We start from the raw sequence: 22,245 nt of genomic DNA, 5'->3' as shown, positions 1-22,245 counted from the left end.
GTGATTGGTTAGTTTGCTGAGAAAAAATAATTTACAGATTTCTTTGAATGGGAGTTCAAAAGCTTTCAGAAAAAGAGTGCAATATAAAATCTATTATTATTAAATTATAACCAACTATTTTTAAAGAATTTAATAAAGTTAAAAATACAAAAACATTTTGACTCATTTTGTCAAAATAGAAAAAAATTACCACTCTCAATTGCGAACAAACTTGAATCATTGTGTGAACGCGGACAGAATTTAAAAACCGAATCCTAATATCCGTCTTCCACATCCACCATAATCTTTGCCTTTCCTAAATTGCACAGTCTGCATAGAGATCAAAGGCTTCTACATTTGCATGGGAGAATTTTATGTTGTATTCTAGTTTAACAGGGTTATAATGGAGCAAATTTTGATGAAAGCAAAGTAAGTTGATGATATTTTAACTGTTTGGAGATACATTTCCGTCTAAAAAATGTGGGTATAATGGATGAAACAATTTAAATTAAGAAAATTAGCAAATAATTTAAATTAGTGAAATTAAAAAAATATATAAGAAAAAATTTCCAGTTTTTCTTTAAAATTTCCAGGTTTTTATTCATATTTCCCTGATTTTTCCAGGCTTTTTCCAGTATGAAAAAAATTCCCTGATAATTCCAGGTTTTCAAGGTTTTCCAGGTGGGTGGCCACCCTGATTAAGCATTTCTTACATTGCCCAGGCATTGTATAAAATGACAACCTGGAAAAGCACAAAATATCATAAATTTTATGCATTTAATTAGTACGACAATGATTTATTACTATTGGTTGAATGTAATTTTTTGGTGAAATAAGTGGGCTCCTTTTTAATTTTATTCAGTAAGAAAATCATCAATTTTAAGTAATCGCTATATGTTATTAATAATAATTGAATTAACACAAAAAAAACAAGAAGCTGTGTAAGTTGATACAAGTAACAGAGGCCAGGGCTCTTAAAAGGCTGTAGCACCAAAGATGACAGCAAGTATTTTTAAATAAAATTCCATTTTATAAAATTAAATTTAAAATTGATTGCAAGCCATCAAGTTACAGCAGAAATTGCTTTTTCTTATATAATTTTGAGACAAGACTTAAAAATTTATATTACAGTACTGACTTTAAGTTGCAAAATCATGGAAGAGTTATTGATAACAAAATGAAAATTCACTTGCAGAAATATTCAAATAATAAAATTACATAATCGAAAGTAATGAGTAATTAAAAAGGATACATGGGCTTGAAAGATCGTCTTTTTCGCCTTGAAAACAACTTTGCTAGCTGGGTGAACTTCTTTCGAGATACTATAAAAATTTAATTATTAAAACACACATAATATTATTCAAAGCAGTTACAAAAATAGCATTATTATGAACTTAAAAGTTTTACTTCATGTGATAGCTTCAAAAAACAGTTCACCTTTAAAGTAAAACTAGACAGTTTTATTTTTTAGCATGGTGCCAACTGGTAAGAAAAACTTTGTTTTATATCATTTTGTTTTTATTATTTTGTTAGCTGAAAAGAAAACTTTTTTTCATGTGAACTCTTTGTTAACGTAATTTAGGCTGTTCTTACCTCTCCCTCCCAAATAATTTAGAAATTAAAATTATGTTAGTTGATGTACTTAAAAAATATTTTGTCGAACTTAGTACTATTTTCTGACAATTTAAAGGGTTTTTTTAATTATCCACGCTTATTCCAAATTAACCTGTACCTGGTAGATCTAGTTCAGCCTTACCAGAACAGTCGAAGCTGTGCTGGTCGCAAGTGAGCAACGTTTATTTTAACAATTTTTATCTGCTTAATCATTTGATTTATTTATAATTGGAATATTATAAATCAATTATAAAAGAAATGATGCATTAGCGATCATTTTATGCTTTAATTTTGCTCAAAACGAAATTATCTGTTTATTTTTTACATCTATTTCTTTTAATTATTTTAAATGTTTTTTAGCTGTTAATCATTTGATGTGTTAAAATTTTATAAATTTACAATCAGTAAAAAGAAACTGGATATTTACGTGATTATTTTGTGTAATACAATTTTGCGCAAAACAAGATTTTATTTAATTATTATTAATATTTTTTTGAATTATTGTAAGGATTTTTAGCTATTTAATTAATTAATTTAATAGTATTTAAGTATTTCAATTCAAATTTTGATAAAGCGACGTGATGCGACCGCGATTGGAAATATTTTGTGCTATTTTAATTATGTTTAGATTTAAATCAGTTGGTTTACATAATATTCAAGTATTTTACATTAGCATTTATTAATGTAATGTGTTTGAGATTGCGTTGAGTTTGCATTGTGCACAATTGTAATTTTGCATACATTTGAAAAGTTATGATAAAAAGTTATCGAAATGCAATATTTCTGATTTTAAGCAAGATTGCATACATTAATTTATTCCATATTTTATAATTATTTCAATGATTTTTAAAAGTTTAATCATTTATTTTGTGTATAACTTGTTATTTGTAATAGATGTATTATCTTCTTGATCAATCACGCAGCACAATTCAGTGTGGCGTATCACATAGTGGGGCCTTTCTGATGAAAATCTTTTTCCTTTTTAATCAACTTTTATGGGTGTGATGTATATACCAGGGCAGCGTATTTCAGCAAAATTATAGCACTACAAACAACTAAGTAAAAATATCTATTTTAAAAATATACAAGAAATATTTTTCAACAAATGGACAGGAAAAAAAAATCATGTACTTTATATAATAAAGATATTAGTTAATATTTGAACTCAGTTTTTGATACTTCCTTCTAAATTTCATTACTTTCCTCACCTTTTCCCATGTTTTTCAACTTTTCTCTAAAGGCAGCATCTGTTTCTTCAGGTTGAGCACTCTCACAATAAGGGTAACCTGAATCCAATTCCTCGGTCACCTCTTCCCCATCTGCTTCCTCCTCTTCAGGTGATGAAACTTCTGGGGAAAAAAACCAATAATGTTCATATTACTAATTGACTATATTTTATGTGACGGAAATTAATTGCAAAACAGAAGCAAAAAAACCTTTAGTGATTTCACACATCTATAAAATAAAGAGGATATAACATATATTCATCATCTATTTGTACAGTTATCTGACCAGTTTTCTTATTTTCATTGTTTTGCAATTTATAATTACTTTAGTGCCAATTGTTCCCATTCCATTTGAACCTCTTAAAACATTTCTTCAACAGGATCTACTTTAGCATTTTCATTTTTTATTCAATTCTTCATTTCATTTCTTTTCTCTCCCGTTTCTTATTAGAACTATCAATTTATTTGCAGTTTCCATTCAAATCTTTAATTAATGCTTCTACTTAGTACGGTATTTTTGGTAAGTTTCAGTTAAGTCTACTACTTAGTATCTTAGCAAGTTCAGTGAGTGAGTAGGTGGGTGACTACTCTGATCAGCCTGCATAGAGACTGAGGACGCTAGGTATTAGTCCTCGTTAAACTGTTCTACCATAAAGTGCTAGACATCGAGAGCAGGTTGTGGAGCTTACAAAGCAGGAAGCCACTCCCCCTCCAAGGAGAGGATCAAAATTGTCATAGTATGTCTTTGAATCATCTTCGGGGAGGTTTCTTAGACCGTACCCAACAATCCATTGTGAAGCTCTAATGCAACAGAAATAAAAAGCAGTAACGAAAACCTCTAAATCAATTTCTTTCTCAATCCAGGAAATACATAACATAGTTTCTTATTTTAAAAACAAATTCAAATACCTTACTCATAATACTTAAATAAACATCTTAACTAAAAATATATCACAATCAAATCTAAATGTTATCTCTTGCCCAACTTTTTAAAGGTTTTTACGAATTTAGTTATGAAATTAATTTTATTTCATAACTAAACTTAGCTAACTAATTTAAAGCTATTAAAAATTCTAAACATTTCTAGAATATTCTCGACTATTAACTTTGAGTACATTTTCAAGTTCACAGTGAAACATAAAACACTATTTTAAAATACTTATTTTCTAAAAGCTCTATGTTCTATAACAAAACAAAAGAACTTATAACACTGTACTAACAAATTAATTTGTAACATTCAGTCAAAATCTGTGATACTAACTTGATAATCTAAAAGACGCACCACATAGCCTTTATCGCTGCCGCTGAACATATGAAAATATTTGACTTATTTTTGGCAAGGGGGACAAAGGTTTCATTATTTCAGGCAATGACATCAGACCTAATTATAAATGCAAGCAATGCTTTAGTCAATGACACACACTTCAACTCCTTTTTCACCATTTACAAATTTTTCCTGTGAGACAATTACTACAACATTTATCAGCTTCAGGAAACCAACTTTAGAGGAACAGTCTTAAGATATTTCTCAGCCTTATGGCTCTTCCCTTATTTCTTGTTTCAAGTCAACCTTTGAAACCTGCCACCTACAATGATTCTTTCACCAAACTTCAGCAGTAATCATATTTTTTACTTCTTTTTTTACATTTTCACGAACTAGCCCTATACTAATAAATTCCATAAAAAAATTTGAATTTCTCTCATAGTAGTTTAAAGCCAAACCATGCAGCAACAATGCTAGATTTAAACTACTATTGTAGGAAAATGTTTACATCTGAAAATTGGGTGGATAAATAAGATGTGATTTGAAACATATTTGACGTAACAACTTACCTCTTTCTAGTGTGGAGAGAAACTCTTTGTTATCTTTCAGTTCTTGAAAAAATTCTTCATTTTGNAAAATCAAATATACGGACTTCGGAAAGTCCCGCCGATTCCGGATACGCGACTTTCCACTGTACTAATAAATTCCATAAAAAATTTGCTATAGTAATAAATTCCATAAAAAATTTGAATTTCTCTAATAGTAGTTTAAAGCTAAAGTATGCAGCAACATTGCTAGATTTAAACTACTATTGTAGGAAAATGCTTACACCTGAAAATTGGGTGGATAAATAAGATGAGATTTGAAAAATTTTTGACGTAACAACGTACCTCTTTCTAGCGTGGAGAGAAACTCTTTGTTATCTTTCAGTTCTTGAAAAAATTCTTCATTTTGTAGAAATAATGCTATTCTTTCATCTTCCAAATACTGTGTCAATTCAGGGTCATTTGCAGATGTGCTGTCATTTCTCTTACGCTCATTCTCCTCCATCCTCTGTTGAAGGACAGTCGAGCTCAACACAGTCACTTTCTATGAATTTAACAATGAAAACTGCTTTAAAAATAGCATGATTTTAATTGCATTGAAAATCCTTAAATAAAAAATCTAAGAATAATTATTCGTTAATTTTCTCATTCTATTCAATTATGGTCAAAAAAAAATTTTTAATTGTAAGGTATATAAATTTTTACATCACTTTATACATCATTTTTACATTCATCTATATATACAATTTTAAGTGACTACTTCTGATTGAAAATCCAAGGCTATGAACAGAAAGTATTAAAAAACAATGTTCATGAATTCGAGGTCCATTGTTTTATTTAGTGCTAAAAAAGAAAATTTTTAAGTTGCAAAACCCAAAGTTTGAATGAAATTGATTGAATGGTAAATAAAAATTTAAAAATAAAACACTTTTTTGAATTTTCTTAATTTAGAAATTAATTGACTGATTTCTTTCAAATTTTGTATTTTGTCATTTAAAATTATTAAGTTTTAAATGATGAAAAAATTTATACAACTTGCAATTCAAAAAATTTTTATCATTTAAATAACACAATAAACAATTCATAATTTTCTTTATCTTTCTTTAAAAGAAGCTATCTTCCAATAAACAAATTCTATAATTGTGAGCATAATTTTTTTTTTCAATTTGCTTAATTTCTTGAGATATAGAGAAATAAACATTAAAGCATCTAAAATTTTGAAGACTTTCCTCTTTAAACTATTGAAACCCTGTTTTCTAGATGGCAGCTACTCCCATAATTTGATGGTTAAAAATCTGAATCCATTTGAAAAAAAGTATGGTTATTGAGAGAAAGCTTGTTTGTGCATCTAATACTGTAACTTAACTAATGGCCAAAATAAATTTATTAGAATATTTGAAGAGCTTAGTGAAAGAACCGGCAAAGTGACATTTTTAAAAAATTGAAATTTCTTGGGTAAAGTTATTATTTCAGCTTTATTTAAATAAATAACATTCATTTATATTGATAAATCTATTCATTCTGAAGAGGGACAAAGGATTCTCAAAGGGACATTATTTGAGCACTCAGCAGATGGAAGAACCGGCTAAGTGACTTGGCGACATATAGTCAATAAACAACCCTAGAAAATATCTTGCTTGGCATCGAACACTAAGGCACATGGGGGGAGGGAGAGAATTGATGAAAATTTAAACAGCAGCTTCCATGCATTAGCGAGGAATTGATGGATTTTTTTATGAATTAATAATTAAAAAAGACAAGAAAAAATAACCTTTAAACAGATTCATCAGTCAATTTTTTTGTTTTTGGTCTGCATTAGTTTGTGTTTCACAGACACACAGACCAAGTAAAAAATTTAGTTTTTTTTTTTCCGAAACAGTGTTGAAAATAACTATTATTTTGTACTTAGGCAACATTTTCACTTTAATATTATTGTTACTTGCAGAATTCTGGTTTTTCTTTTTGAAATAAAATTAAAAAATCAATAAATCTGTAATGATCAACATTGCAAAATCATGCACAAAATTAAAAAAAAATCTGTGCTAATTTTTATGTTTTGACAATATCAAAGTTAATGCTCTTAAAAGATCTATAGTACAAGTATATACATAGGTACTAACACTCATACAATTGTTAAATTTCTAGCCTCTTCATTTTGAACATAATGCTGTATGATGTTGTTAATATGTCCAAAAATTTCCACCTATTAATTATTATGTGCAATTATTGATTGCTTCACTTGATGCTATCTCGTTATTCATTACTCCTTTTAAGGGTACTTTGAGTTGCATGGAAACCAGATCATGAGAATTTAGTGATTTTGAAGTTAATAAGTGCAATAATATAGCCAAAATTATTCCTTCATCAGAACACTTCCCAATTTGGTGACAAATTTTAGGGGAATCTGATGGTCTAGGAATAATTCCATTTTTTCTCTTCATTATTTATAAGTGAGGAAGACAGATTTGCCTTTTGCAAAACATGTGATTGTTTTTATTCTGATAATGATGCTTTAAAAAGTACAGTAGAGAACCATTTATCCGGTATCCAGATAACCGGGAAACCAGAAAACCAGGAAAAATTTTGCTCGAATTTCCCGCCATTTTAAACTAGAACGAAAAAAGCGGGAATTGGACTCATCCTTGAAGTTGAGTAGAGGAAAATGTAAGGAAGGGGAAGATTTTTTCCCCCGTTTACCCAGAGAAACGTCATTTCCTCCGTGACCTTGAAGGCAGGCAAGGGAGGAATGTTTTATTTTTTCCTTTAGGCCGTCAATCAAACTCAAGGGTGTGGCATGCTGATTTCGTTTTCTGCTTGATTTACGAGGGGGGTGGGGAAAATGCATTGCATGCATATCAGTGAACAGAAAAAGAAAAGAGAAAAATATATTTATTTGACATCGACTAATAAAAATAAAATCTTTTTCTTTTGAATAAATTCTCATTCTTTGGAAGTGCGGTATCAATTGCAAGTTTTTCTTGGTGTGGAATCACATCTGCTGTAATTAAAAATCTTGTTTTTATCAACAAAAAAAAAAAAAAATAAAATGAAAGGAGAATTGTTTATTAATTTAAACATAGGATTATTTTATGAAGCAGATTGCAGTTTTGTTTTTCTGATTCCACTACGTTTGATTTTTTTTCTTTTCGCGATAAATTTCGCACTCAATAAATTAATTCTTTTTATTCATAAATTTTATCATTAGGTTTTTTTTTTTTAAATTCCGTTGATCTTGCCTTGTTCCGGGTTTTAATATTTATGCTAGTGCCTTTTTTAACTATCGTTTCGGTTCGATAATTTTCAAGTGTTTTTATTTAGATTAATAAGTTTTCCTTTTATTTTATCGTTTCCCCCCGTATAATTAGGTATGAAATATATTGCGTTATTTAATCATTGGTTTTGTTTATATTATTTAATTTAGGAATTGTAATTATTTTTAAAAAATAAATATGAGAATTTTGTATTTTTTAAACTTGATTTTCTTGTCTAAACTTGCAAATTTTTTTATTCTTTTAAATGTTATATTTCTACCATTTTTTTTTCTTTTTAAAGTTAGGAGTACCTTTCTTTTTTCTCTTACTTTATGCATTACACTTTTTCCTTGTACTTCGGGTTCGATAAAACATCGATTAACGACACTTTTTGGTCGATCCAGAAAACCGGGAAATTCAGATATCCGGGATAGCGATGGTCCCGAGCATCCTGGATAATTGGTTCTCTACTGTATTATAAGTAAAATATAGTTATAAGGTATCGTTGTGCACGTTGCCTTTATAAGGTATAATGCAAACTTCAAATAGTATTTTACAAAACACTACTGGGAGTTTCTATTATATCTTGCAAGGTAACAAGTACAAAGATACCTAAAATCTATATTTTATACTAACAAAGCTAAAGTACAAGATCGATAACTCACATGAAGTCAAATAAACACAAAGCCTTGAACTAAATACTTATTTTGACCATTTTAGAAGATTCATTATTACCTGGAATGCCACAAATTTCTTAATTTGTATTTATTGTAGCATTCAAATACAAAAGTCTTAAAATCTGTTCACAGATAAACTGTATATAGGGCATTTATAGTAGATATTTATATATACATATAATTAAGAATAATTTTTGATGTATAATTGTCAGTAAGCTTAATTAAATATAAAAACAAAACATTTTAATAAACAAATTTAAACATTATCTTTCTCTCACATACTTTAACACTTGGTTGTACAACAGATAGGCCACTGATTTTTAGAAATTGAGGGGGAAGTTCTCCTAAAAGAGGAGGATTCCAATTCTTTAACACTTTCATAGCCACATCAGACCTACTGGCTTCAATAGAAATCTCAGAACATTCAGATACATCAGATAGCCTACCTAAATGCATGATAAAAAAAAAAGCTCTTAAAATACAATAGTTAATTAATCAGTTTAATATATAATCACACTGGTAGCATAAATCCTGCACTAAGGTAGATGATTATTAGGACCTCTTCAAATTATTTTTTACCAAATGTTCTTGCTTTTTACTTTATAAAAGTAAAATCGTAATTGAGCCTCTTATGAAATTTGTCAGCAGAAAAAGATAAGACAAGCTTCAAACCTTTCTTTGAGTAATTACTCAAATTTAGATTTAAACAAAAAGTATTCCTACTAACTTGATTTGTACTAATGGTTTTCTAACAGATCAACAAATAGACAAACGAACTAAACTTCAACCAAAAACCATTATAACGGTTTATTTCATTTAAATTAATCAACCTTGGTTTAAACTATTAAACTAAGCTTTATTTTTACAATAATAGTGTCACAAACAAATTTATGAAAACAGCGCTGCAGATTGACTTGGTTACGAAGATAATCACAAATAAAATTAATTCTTAAAATTATTTCTGAAAAATTTCTTTTCTGTTCTTAAAAGGTTTAAATAATTTTAACTTCTTTTTCCTAAACTAAATTCAGATTTCTGGATTTAATTATTGAAGACTTGCCTCATCCAGATAAAATATATTTAAAGTTAAAAAGAAATTATTATCTGAATTATTAATTAATGAATAAAGATTAAACCATAAATTTAAATCAAAATAATTTCATCATGAAATTTCGAAGAGGTTTTCAGAAAGGAGTTAATTTGAATAAAATAAAAAAATTCTCCATTACTCATTACTCAGACCCTTCTAAGTAGAATTTAAGGAGTCTCAAAGCAGCAAAACCCTAAGTAGTTTTTACTCTATCGAAAGTTCAAAACACATAGTCAGTCATACATACACAGCAATGCAGCTGAATTTTAGGAACAAAAGCTAGGTTATTAAATAAGGTATACTCTATTGAAAGTTCAAAATACTTAGTCAGTCATACATTCACAGCGATGCAGCTGAATTTTAGGTACAAAAGCTAGGTTATTAAATAAGGTAAAATGATCTAATCAAACTATCTGAAAAGAGTTGCCTAAGGAGTTCTGATGGATGGCATGAAATAGTGAGCAGAGTACTAAACCCTTTAGAAGTAGAAAGTATGTTAAGGGCAAATCCATGGTAAGGTCAACTAGATATCCAAAATTTCAAAATTAATATTTTAAAGCATACAAGGCATTATTTCAAAGAAATTTCATCCGACATAAAAAAATTTACGTCCAACAGTGGAGAAATTTTTTTTATTAATTATACATCATATTTTACAAGTTACGAGCTACCGAGAATTCTTTTTTCAAATGTCCGTTTCTAAATTCAGTCAAGTTTAAACTTAAATTACAAACAAATTCACAGACTTTTAACAATATGCAACTAAATGTAAAATTCTTCACAGAAGAGCCTTAAACCAAATATAGGTATTAACAATAATCCAACATTTAAAAACTATTCAAAAACTTAACCATTTAAATAATTTAAGAGAAAATTTAATAGATAGTAAACAAAGAACTCAGGAAAAAGAGAATATTTGAATAGCCTAGAAAAAGTTTTGCTCGGGCTCAATACAAAGTACTGGCTTTGACAATAATTAATTTATCTACAAAACGATACCATTTTTATAAATTCTTCCGTGTAAATTCCGTGTAGTAAAAAGTCTAATTAAAATAATGAAAATGTATAACCATCTAGAAATAACTTGTTATACTTTTTTACCAAAATCCCAAATATTTAATCAAAAAGGGCACAAATTCAAAACGTAAAAACTGTTTTTATAAACAGGGACAAAAATTTCGTTTAAAAACAAAATTAAATGGTACAAAACATACATTACAAATAAAGCATAATACAGTACTAAGTTCCACGTCCCGTGTACTGGAAACATCTATTTTCTAGGCAATTTTTCACAATCAAAATAAACAAATCTCTTTTCCTTTTTTTAAAAGTCTTGCTGCTATTCTGATATCTAAATATTTTATCTGCTTCAATTAGCACACTAAAAGAGTACAGTAGAAAAGATGAGAGCAGTTAAAAACAAACTTTGGCAAGTATAATAAATTTATAAACTGTTTTTGTTAACTGACACACAACTTTTATTTTTAAAAATATTTAAAAAATAATAGTTTGTGCTACAAAACATACCCTACAAATAAAACATTATAGCACATTTTCTAATTTAAAAAATTCATTTATAATACCATTTTCAGTAGGAAGCTGGGGCTGTACAGTAGGTTGCTTTGCACAGGCCTCACGAGGCGTCACATTCGATGCATCGGTATCCCCTGCCGCCAAAGCATGAGCTGGACTCTGAGCATAAGGAACAGCCTGATTGTATGAAGGGGGTGGTGTGGAAGGTGAATAGCAAGGGGGCAGCTCGTCATTCTCGGTGGCATCCAGTTCTGTCCTCAGCTTCTCGTTCTCATTGTCCGTGCTCATTGTGAGCAGCTGATCGATAGTGGAATCGACTGCTCCATTGTTGGAACGTAGAACCACCTCAATAACATCCTCATCCATTTCTGGAAACATCGTTTTAAAGTCTCTCATCGCCTGTCGGAATTCTAATTGAGTGACTGGAGGCCTTTCCTGACACTGCTGCTGTTGTTGTTGCTCTTGGTCTACAGCTGCCATATTTTCCTAATCAAATGCGCTTAGTATCAAACAGAAGAAGCCTTGAGATTGTTTCATAGCTATAATGAGGAATGAAAATATGAATATAATGGATTTGGATGGTGGGATAGAATGGTGTTTTAACAACTTTCTTCATTTTAAATATATTAAAAGTTCAAAGTAAGAAAATAAATTTAAAGGTGTCAAATCTATGGCATAGTTTCATTTTGAGGGGTGGAGGTCATGGGAAAAAACCTTTTTGTATAATATGATTAATTAAAAATAGATAAAAATCTGAAAACAGTGAGTTATTTTATTTTAATAGCATTTTTTTAAAAAAAATAACTATTTAATAGAATCAAATGTTCTACGTCTGGAAGAGAAACATTTTTTTTTCTTTATATCTCATATGTCACCACTTGCTAACAAAATTCAACGCCGCTGCCTCAACCATTCTTCAGCTTTTGGAAATATAAATATAAACTGCAAAGCACAATAAAAGGCAAATTTATTTTTGATTCAATTCAAATTTAGTCTTTTGCAAGTGCGATTAGAAAATATCTAAGTAGTTGAGTATTTTGGTTATAATTATGGATCAGTGGCTAATTAAAAAAATTGGAACTAGTAATAATAATACTGTTAAAAATACTAATTCTATCTCCATAGATTATTTTTCCATGAATGTGGAATGTTGCACAAGTTCAGTAAATAACTTAATAACTGTAGATAAGAATATATATTTTGTTGTTCAAGTTTATTTTTCTAGTTTTACTCTTTGCTATTTTATGCTCATAGCATATCTCTTGAAAAGTGAATTTTCCTTAATTATTTAGCTGGTCTACTTTTCAGCTCTTATTTTTTATCTCATTAAAAAATTTATTGAAACAATTTGGATTTTCTCTACAAGACAAATTGTATACTTCTCACCATGTAAGAATTTTCTTTAAATTGGAAATTTTACTTTGATTTTTTTTCTCTTCTTTTCAAAAAAAGAAAAATATTCTTGAATGATGAACTAACTATGAGGCTGGGGCCCCTTGTTCCACCTCATGGGACCACATAACAAAAATATATTCGTAAAAATATAATAAAAGACAAATGTTATACAATACAGTAATTGCATTTTCTTTAGTAATTAAAATAAAAAATGCATTTTTAAAGATTAATAAAATAAATCTTCATTTGAAGAAAAATAAATTAAATAAATTATAAAAATTCTTACTGCACACAATAATTTATTGAATTTCATTGGAAAAATTTTTTTACCACTAATACTTAATTGATTTTGTATAATTTACAAGCAATGGCACAGTTGTCAAAGGACAATCTGAACACAATTCCTTGAAGCTACAGTTCATCATAAGCACAACTCCTAGCAAAGATAATTCAAATGTATAATTCGTTGTAATTTGTTACTATTCATTGAGGAGAAAATTCGGTACAGCAACAATTCTTTGTGAGAACAATTAGTCACTAACATCAAAAATTCGTGATATCTAATTTGAACGAATATTTTTGCCAGTCACTGCATATTTTAAAAAACCTTTCACATAGAAAGATTAAAACAATAAATTTATTTAACAGAGTCCATAAGAAATTATTAATATTATTTATTCTTAAAATATTTCAATATTTAAATTTTTTCTTAATTAATTAAAAAAATTAAGGAAAGATAAAATTTTTTAAAAAAAATATTATTTTAAACACTTTTAATGAGAAATTTATGCTCTATAAGAAAACCCATAAATATGTTTTTTCAGAGTGGAGAAAAAGTTTTGGGATACTTGATATTGAAATGTTTAGGACTACAAGCATCATAATTTTAAACTTAAAGGAAAATACACACACCAGTTTTAATGGGTTTGTAAAAACTGAAGGATGCTATAATATATTATTGAATTAAATTTCAAAACATTCTAATTTTATTTGCTTAATACCGAAAGGAAAACTACGTTCCCCATTGATGCCATGCACTTATTCATATCTAGTAATATTAAAATAAATTTCCAAATATGTCTCAGATATGTTCTTAAATTTTTAGATCGATCGAAACCTGATCGAAATGTATATTTAATTCCGTTATTTCATTATTTTTGTTATAATTTAAATCTAAGATAAAAAAAATATATTTTGTGTGCACTGATTTTGGCAACATCAATAATTGAGCTCCTTTATTCAAATATCGTCTGCTCTTTAAAAAATTACTGTACTTATGGAAGAATAAATACCTGGGGTGATAACACATTTTTTTCTTAAAACTTAAAAATGTACGATGTTGATACATTCGATTCTTTATTTGGCGATGTATTTATGCAAAATACAAACTCTAAGTAAGTGTTTTTTAAACATCCTGTTATTGCTAAAGCTGCTGATAAAACTTCAATGTTCGCAAATTACAAATGTAAATCTGAAAACTTATTTATTTTATACATGTAATATAAAAGACTTTATAGATTTAAACTATGAGGAAACTTTCCGTATCGTGATCTACGGTAGAATAATTGCTAAGTCTTGGCAATTTCCTTGCATTAACCAAAAAAAAAAAAAAAACAGTAGCATAGCTCTACAAGAACACTGTCATAACTCTAAAATGTAGCATTTGAGAAAAATCAACTTAAAGAATACTATAAAAATTCATAGTATGGTGGCACTCTTCATGGGGCACTTCATGCATATTTTTTATTGACATAACCTCGAAATTGTTTTTTCACTTGTGTCACTTTTCTAACTGAGTTGTGATATAATAAACTACATATTGCAAAAAAAGTTTTACAAAAATAAATTTTGCTCTATCAGTTTTCTGAAATTTTATTTTAGTGTTCATAGCATTAGCAATAGAATGAAAATAATTGTCAAGCCACTTTTCTCGAAATCCATCGTGAAGCACTAATGTTATGTTTTCCAATTGCACAGCACTATAACCCGAAACCACTCCTGGACAATTCCCTGCTACATATTTTCCCAAAAACTATTGCTAGTTTAAAATTCATTTGATCGTAGTTTAACATCAAATCATGATACGGAAATATTCCCAAACTATGTAATTTACTTGGCTTGAGTGCTTCTTATCTTTTAATTATTTTACTTTTTTCTTACAGAAACATTGCTTCGAGCAACAAACCTAATGCTGATGAAAATGGTAAAAAAAAAACTCATGTATCTATAAAAAGGATATTTATGATCTAATTTACTAGCTTATTTTAAAAAAAAACTTGTTTCATACAAATTTAAAAGACATGTCTGTCGGTTATTTTTTGTTTTGTTGCAAAATTAGAGCAAATAATGTTGTAGGAAAATTTTGCTGAAACCCTATTTCTGGTATCATATTTCATGTTATTGTTTATCGTTATACTTTTAGTACTTGGTTTATTTTCATATGTATTAATAACTATTTCTGTCTTTCATATGTATTAATAACTATCTTTCTACAAAAAATCTGTGGAAAAATGAATGTGCATTTTTTTTTTTTTTAACTTAGGAAAAAGGAATTGATTGGTGTATGCATGAATATTTGATTAGTACTCATTTTTTGTGGTGTTTGTATAAAAGATATGAGTTTGGTTGAACAAAGGGAACAAACAAATGATTATGATGACGAGATAGGTAAAAATGCTCATCATTATAAATTGTATCTAAGAAATGCTGCATGGTTTGAAGAGCGTAAAATGAATATGATTGAGGATTTAATATTTTCTTTTTTGTTGATATAGGAAGTTGAGAAAGCTTCATATGAATGAGGTGAAAGTGAGATCAGGAAAAGCTTTGATTGATAGGCGTGATTTGTGTAGAAAAGTGTGAAAAAGAGCATGAAATGATTAAAGGTCCTAGTAGTATGGTTGTAGAAATTGATATAAGCATGCTTAGTAAGAGAAAATGTAATTGTGATAGACAAGTGAATGGTGGTATAGAAATAGTGAGTGGTAAATGTTCCTTTGAGTTTGTAGAAGATCTTAAGAAAGAGTACATAATTCCAACATTGATGACGTAAAAAATCTGAATGACGCAGAGGAAAAAAACTTTCTTGAGCATAATGAAAAGGGACAGTTAGAAGTAAAACTAAGAGACTTGTGGATTTTGAAAAGTTCTATAGGACTAATTCACCTATATAACAAAATCTTATGTGTCCAAACAATTAATGTGATTTTATTTACTGTTAGCTTGAATTGTTACTAATTGTTATGCTGAAGTAGAGTTTAACTTATTAAAAAAAATAGTCTCCATGATACTTGATAATCGGTATTCTTATAGGTAAACATAAAAATGGCCTAGAGAAAAAATCATCAAAAAATGAAACATTAGAAGCAAAAATCGTAGGAAAATATATCACAACACGAAATTTAAGTTATTACCCAAAAAAATTGTCTGGGATTGATGATTTTCTGAAAAATGAAGGGTTTTTTTGTCATTTAATTACTCCTTAAATTTTGTAATTCCTGAAACTGGTGCAGATACCAATAGAATCAGGGGCATGTGAAGTCAGATAAAGTGAGCATTTTGCAAGTAAAATGCTATAGTTAGATGCTGGGTCTGTCGCGCTGTCATTACATTCTTGCAAACTGTTTTTCACCTGCATTGTTTGTTTGTTTTTTTAATTATTATCGATCTTAAATTATAAAAAAAAATCGCTGGTAAACATAAAAAGGGAAAGAGTAATAATTGAATTTTGGAGAATCAATTTAATAAAATAGAATTTTCAAGCTCAAGTTATAAAACAAAAAAAAAACAGGTAGAAATGTAATGTTTATGATCGCAAACGCCTTAGCATATCTATTTGATATTTCGGTATATATGCGTTTTATTAATTTTCGTTCTAAATCCCTTTTGTGCTGTGAGTTTGGTTAAGGCCAAGAACAGGTACTTATATGGTAATATCTCAAATATTTTCTCTAATTTTACTTTATTCTTTGTTTCAGTTTTAAAAAATGAAACCAATTCAAAACATCTTGTTCCTGTATCTGAAATTCGTATCCTTTAATGTATGTTTAAACCAGATAATATTCTTGTATCACTATCCTTATTAAAATTTACAAACTTCATATGTTTGGAGAGTACATGGTTCACCAAACTAGATTATTTTTGATTATTTGATTGAAACTTCATATGTTTATAAAGTTAAATTATATTTTAATTATATTTTAATTATTTTTTTAATTTATTTTTTATAATTTAAAATAAATAAACTAATTAAAAAGTATTTAATTTAAACTTTTTTAATTTATTAGTATTTTTAATAAATAATTCATAAGTATCCACTTTCACCTAAATATGCTAACATGATTTTTAAAAAAAATCACCGAACATTTTAAATAGACTAATATATTACTTTGCAACTCTACTTAACAAGTGAATAAACACTCAGCTTTTAAAGTTATTTTGATAATGCTTACAAAAGAGTAAATTCTGTTCTTGCTAGTGTGTAATATGAAAATGTCATACTTCAGCATTATAGACATTGAAGTCATTATTTAGTTGTTACAATTTATAGCATTAATATAAATTAATTTTACAAAATAAATTTTTTTTTCCTTTATTAAGTCAGCACATAGTTTAAAACAAAAGTGCTTTAAATAAGCTTTGATAAAATTAATCATACAGATTGAAATCCTACAGCAAAAATAAAAATATATAGATATGGTCATGGAAGTAGAAAATATATAAAAACATTAAAAAAACTTCAAAATATGGCAAATGTCCATATGCCGAAAAAAAAACAAAGGTTCATCTTCTGCCCAGTTCCTAGTTGATATGATTTATTCTTAATGTTTAATTCTTTAGTAATATTTTATAAGAAAAATTTGGAAATTTTGTTACTTATTCAACTTATACATTAATTTGTATTACTTACCTAAATGTTCACTATTTGTTTAATATATAAAATTTTCTATGAGTTGTAATTTTTAATGTTTACAAAAAGTTATATTTGAAAAAAAAATTTTTTTTTAATGTTCAGAATTGTTAAAAAGGTTTTCTCACCAAATAGTTTCAAAAAAATAAGCTGACTCAATCGCTTAAAAAATAAGTTTTACAATAAATTGAAAATTTTTGAATCAGCATAAAAAAAATTATTCAAATAGTAATTGTACCAATTTGCAAAGAACGTGACAAAAACTTTCTTTATTAGTATAGATTATCTATCATAAGCAAGCAACATAAAAAAATGTATGAATTTTTTTCCAACTTTGACCATTCAGAAAAACAAATTAATTCTGATTGCTTTCTAAATTGATTGTCCTATGTTTAAATAGTAAACTTAAGCTTTCTATATATCAATCTTTTAACTCAATTTTCTTCCTCTTATATAGATTTTTGTTATAAAAAATATTGTTCATAGGTTTAACATGTGTCTTCTCTATGGAATGTTGAGTATACAAAAACTGTTATTTAACTCAATATTTTTCCCAGCTTCTAAATATCAGTCAATATTCAAAGCTTTCCCAAATTTTAACATAGTTCAGTCTGCTGTATTTGAAGATGTAAGTATTCAATCCAATAATACCATTGTTTTACTGTCCTTAATTTCATTGGTGTTTATCTGATACTTTAAAAAAAAATCCCCAAAACAATTTAATAAATGTAAATATGAATAATAGCAGAATTTTATTGAACCTCAAATTGTTTTCTATTTCCTTAATTGAGTTCATGTGAAACCAATATTTTCATAGAATAGGGATAAAAGATAGTTATTTAGAAAAATTTGTTGCCCCTTCGACTTGCCTATTACGATCCTTTGGTAAAAATGAAAAGTACCTTATGATCGCAATACTGTAAATATATATGCTCGAGATAAAGCAAGTCATTTAAATAAGTCAGACTTTAGTATTACAAAAAAGATAGATACAAATAAAATTAGGATATTTTGTACTGGGGGTTTCCAGTATTTTTGCATTTTCTGTTTGTGATAGCATTTTAAAAATAATAATTTTATCCATTTAGTATAAAAGTGGAAAAACAATAAGATTAAATTATCATAATGAAATATTTATGACATATATTTTGCAGTTTGACAAGAGTATTCGATCATGATTTGCCGTCTGTTACTCTTTTCTTTTCCAATTACCTTCTTAAAATTTACATAGATTTACATGCTTTATTATGTTATATGCCAACCATAGAATTCAATAAAGCACCATTCATTACAGGAATAATATATTCATTAGATTGAAATTTTTCAATCTTTTTTTACTTGCAATTTCGAAAAAATTGTTCTTAAAACTTATCAACAGAAAGTCCTTGGTTATTAAATTAGAAGAAAATAAATACTCAAGAACTTCTGAAACTAAAATTCATTAGGAAGTATATTTTGTATGAAGAATAAAATGTGTGAAAATATGCTTTAACTTTATATCATTATAGCAAATGTATAAATAATTCTGTCTTTTGGATGTATGTTTTCGTAGACCTTGCTTTCCATTAACTGAGCTCAATTTTAGTTGGGATGATTTATTTTTAATGAATAATTACTGCTTTTAAATCTGAAATATTTATACTACAGAGGGAAGTATTTCTGATTACAGCACCATCTTTATAAAATTATGAGAAATTAAATATGTGATATTTTTCTCTAGGTGTTTTATACTGACAAGTCATTAGCAGTCTGCGCTCCCACAGGGTCAGGAAAGACAGTCATTTTTGAATTGGGTATCATTAGACTTCTGATGCTTATTTCTGACATTGGCCAGATTTCTTCTAGATACAAAATTATTTATAGTAAGGATAATATTTTCAAACTAATTTTAATAATATTTTCTTTTATTTTAAATATTGTTGATAATTACTTAAATCTATGTGTATAATTTAGGATAATTTTTTATGCATGCCTTTTTATTATTTCATATTTTTATTGGTAATTACTTACGTATGGGATTTCTACAAATGCTAAAAAGTTGTAAGCGGTATTCAATACTTCAGTAAAATTTAATATAAAATTCAAAGACTTCTTTTCGTACCTTAACATGCTGATTCTTGGAAATTAGTTCTAGCTTCCTAAAAATTTACATTTTTGTACAGGGCTCGAAAAAACTCAGAAATTTTACCCATCCCCGAGGGCGGCTAGTCCAACAATGTACCCGTCCTCCTTTGAAATTAACCCGTAACTTCTAAATAAATAAAAATATAATTTTTTCTTATTTATTGCAAACGTTTATATAAATTGAACAATGAATTAGTAGTTACTAGTTTTACAAATACCAGGATTACATTATACAGTAATAAAAAAAAGTATTTCTTTTATAAAATAATTTAAATTAAAAAGGTCAAGTTATCTGGAATGTCAATTTATCCGAGGGTACTGAGTTTTTTAAATGAATCAAATATGACGTTTGCCAGTTCCACAATCAAGCCAATAATTTACAGAGGTTTCTGCACAGAAATCTGAAAGGGGTTTTCCATTTAGGTAGATGTTCATAATTGCGTTTAACGCTTCTCGTTTAAGACCAGTACGTAATGTGTTTCTTGTAAGTTCATTGCTGAAAAGCCTCTTTCAACCGCTGCAGTACTCCCAGGCAGAGAAAACATCCATGCCCACCATGCTCAGTGTGTTGCTGTATTTCTAGATTAGAGGGTCATTTTAGAAGTGAGGCGCCAGACTCTTATAAGATAACAAAAATTTAAAATGTATCACGAACATTAACAGGAAAATGGCCGTCCGCGCGGACGTCGGATTCGAGAACTTTGTTGTCCGCGGGGAATTTTTGACCGCCGAGGACGGGTGGTTTTTCGAGCCCTGTTTTTGTATACCCCTGCTTATGTATAACATCTGTGAAAATCAGAATAATTTTGTTTTGTCCTAGTTCTGGTAACCTTCCAGCATGGCAGTGGGTGCTATCACAGCTTCTCTAAATTAATTTTAAAGTTAGAGAAAGGGCAAAAAAAAAATTTGCAGTGGGTGGATGTATGAAAAAATTTAGAAGTAAAAGAAATATTTTTCTATCATCCATCATAAAAGATATAAAAATTTTCCCTTTTTAAAATCTTTTTCAAGAAAGGAATTTGCATAAGAGCTGCAGATAAAGATTCTTTTCCAATATTGCACATGCAAAGTTATTATTATTATTATTTAAAAGCATTTATAATTTGTAACTTTAAAATTTCACATACACAAAGTTGTTCTATTCAGTATAGATTTATGATTATGTGATTTTTACCAGTGACAACTAATACATGTGACAAACATGATTTGACCCCAAATAGTAAAGCATTACATAAATTTTTGTACATTGCTAAAAATTGGAGTATTGTGAACAAAAATTCTTTGATTATTCTTTATACTTATTTAAAATTTTTATTTAAGTCAATATGTTTTGTAAAAACTTTTACGTCAAATTAAAATGTAATACATTTTTTTTCTAATTTGTCGGTACTTTAAAAAAAAAACTTTTTTTCCATCCTTTTAGTGGCACCTGTAAAGTCATTGTGCAATGAACGATATGAAGATTGGAATGCAAAATTTTCTCCACTAGGTGCTCTGTGTATCCAGCTGACAGGCGACACTGATCTGGAAAACTATTTTGAACTCCAAAAATATTCCATCATACTCACCACCCCTGTGAATATAATGTCTTTTTTTTTCTTACAATACACTTAAAATAATTTCTGAAGACATTATCTTTTGAATTTATTTGGATGATTTTAATTTTTGTCTTGTTGTTCTGCTGATTAAAGTTTCTGATAATTTTGTTAAACTTAAACTATCTACGGAATTTATAAATTTAAAAAAAAAAATATTAGTCAAATTAAGTTTTATAACTGTTTTAGTGTTGTACTTTTGAAATTTTTTCCTTCCTTTACAACTAACAAAGAACTGCTGTGAATGGTGGTTTCAAAGTGTTATTGTATCACTCAATTTCTGCAAAAAACTATTTTAAATGACTTTAGATTGAACAATTGCTGATGAACAGTGGCGTAGCTGTCTTGTGGGCCCTGAGGTTCTATAATGTAGCCACTTAAAATTAATACTAAGTAGTTTTTGTTGCAAGAATATTCATAAAAATTACTATTCTTGAACATATTATATATAGAGCTCAATAGCCAAGAATTGATAAAAACATAGATGTAAAATATAACAAGACCATTTTAAATAGTTAAATTAACACTATTTTTGGTTATAGGAATATTAAAGGGAAAAAAATGCAGTATAAGATATACATATCGCAAAATAATCACTTGAAAGGTTTCTTTCTCAATTTAATAACTGCAAATATGCCAATTAGGTTTAGGTTTAGAAATTTCCTTGCTTGCTCTCTCAATTGAAAGCTGTGCCAAGTCACTATAACTTTCTTGGCTTCTAAGGGTTAATTCCAACTATGAATAAATCAATTTCAACTTGAAAAGATCTTTAGCCACTCTTTCTGGAAATGTAAGAAATATAAAGTAGACGAAGTATTAATTAGAAATCTGCTAGATTTTTAACCATACATTTTTTTTTTATTTTATTTTACATTTAAATAGTTTTAATTGAAGAAATAAATTTTACTTTTTATTTGTGTTTTATTTTTAAAAACATTTTAGGCCTTGCTTCTTTTTTTCTGAAGAGTTCTAACATAAAAAGACTAACAAAACTATAGTAGGGAATCAGAGAAACGTGATCAAGCACAAAATGCACTAATGAA

At 28.0% G+C, this 22,245-nt stretch overlaps 2 protein-coding genes across 7 annotated transcripts in view; one reads left to right on the top strand and one right to left on the bottom strand.

The window, feature by feature from the left end:
* The window catches only part of LOC107444335 (CUE domain-containing protein 1), a gene marked incomplete in the record, with an annotated part of 25,749 nt that extends 12,130 nt beyond the window's left edge, over window positions 1-13,619 (bottom strand). The window contains 6 exon segments of the mRNA XM_043051267.2: window positions 1,232-1,301; window positions 2,802-2,942; window positions 4,974-5,172; window positions 8,839-9,002; window positions 11,230-11,718; window positions 13,487-13,619. Coding sequence (XP_042907201.1) covers window positions 1,232-1,301; window positions 2,802-2,942; window positions 4,974-5,172; window positions 8,839-9,002; window positions 11,230-11,659 — 1,004 coding nt within the window.
* Window positions 13,620-13,797: 178 nt separating this feature from the next.
* The window catches only part of LOC107444333 (probable ATP-dependent DNA helicase HFM1), a 63,362-nt gene continuing 54,914 nt past the window's right edge, over window positions 13,798-22,245 (top strand). For 3 of the 6 annotated variants that reach the window (XM_071178100.1, XM_071178102.1, XM_043051261.2), the window contains exons 1-6: window positions 13,798-13,968; window positions 14,737-14,777; window positions 16,552-16,602; window positions 18,041-18,111; window positions 19,204-19,345; window positions 21,031-21,182. In XM_071178100.1, coding sequence (XP_071034201.1) covers window positions 13,904-13,968; window positions 14,737-14,777; window positions 16,552-16,602; window positions 18,041-18,111; window positions 19,204-19,345; window positions 21,031-21,182 — 522 coding nt within the window. In that variant the 5' untranslated portion in view covers window positions 13,798-13,903. The remainder of the gene's footprint in view (window positions 13,969-14,736; window positions 14,778-16,551; window positions 16,603-18,040; window positions 18,112-19,203; window positions 19,346-21,030; window positions 21,183-22,245) is intronic. The other 3 variants (XM_043051264.2, XM_043051263.2, XM_043051265.2) reach the window with 3 other exon arrangements.

Source organism: Parasteatoda tepidariorum, chromosome 1 (assembly GCF_043381705.1).
Source record: "Parasteatoda tepidariorum isolate YZ-2023 chromosome 1, CAS_Ptep_4.0, whole genome shotgun sequence".
Lineage (NCBI taxonomy): Eukaryota > Metazoa > Arthropoda > Arachnida > Araneae > Theridiidae > Parasteatoda > Parasteatoda tepidariorum.
The sequence above is the reverse complement of the archived record's forward strand: the minus strand, read 5'-3'. Positions and strand labels throughout refer to the sequence as shown.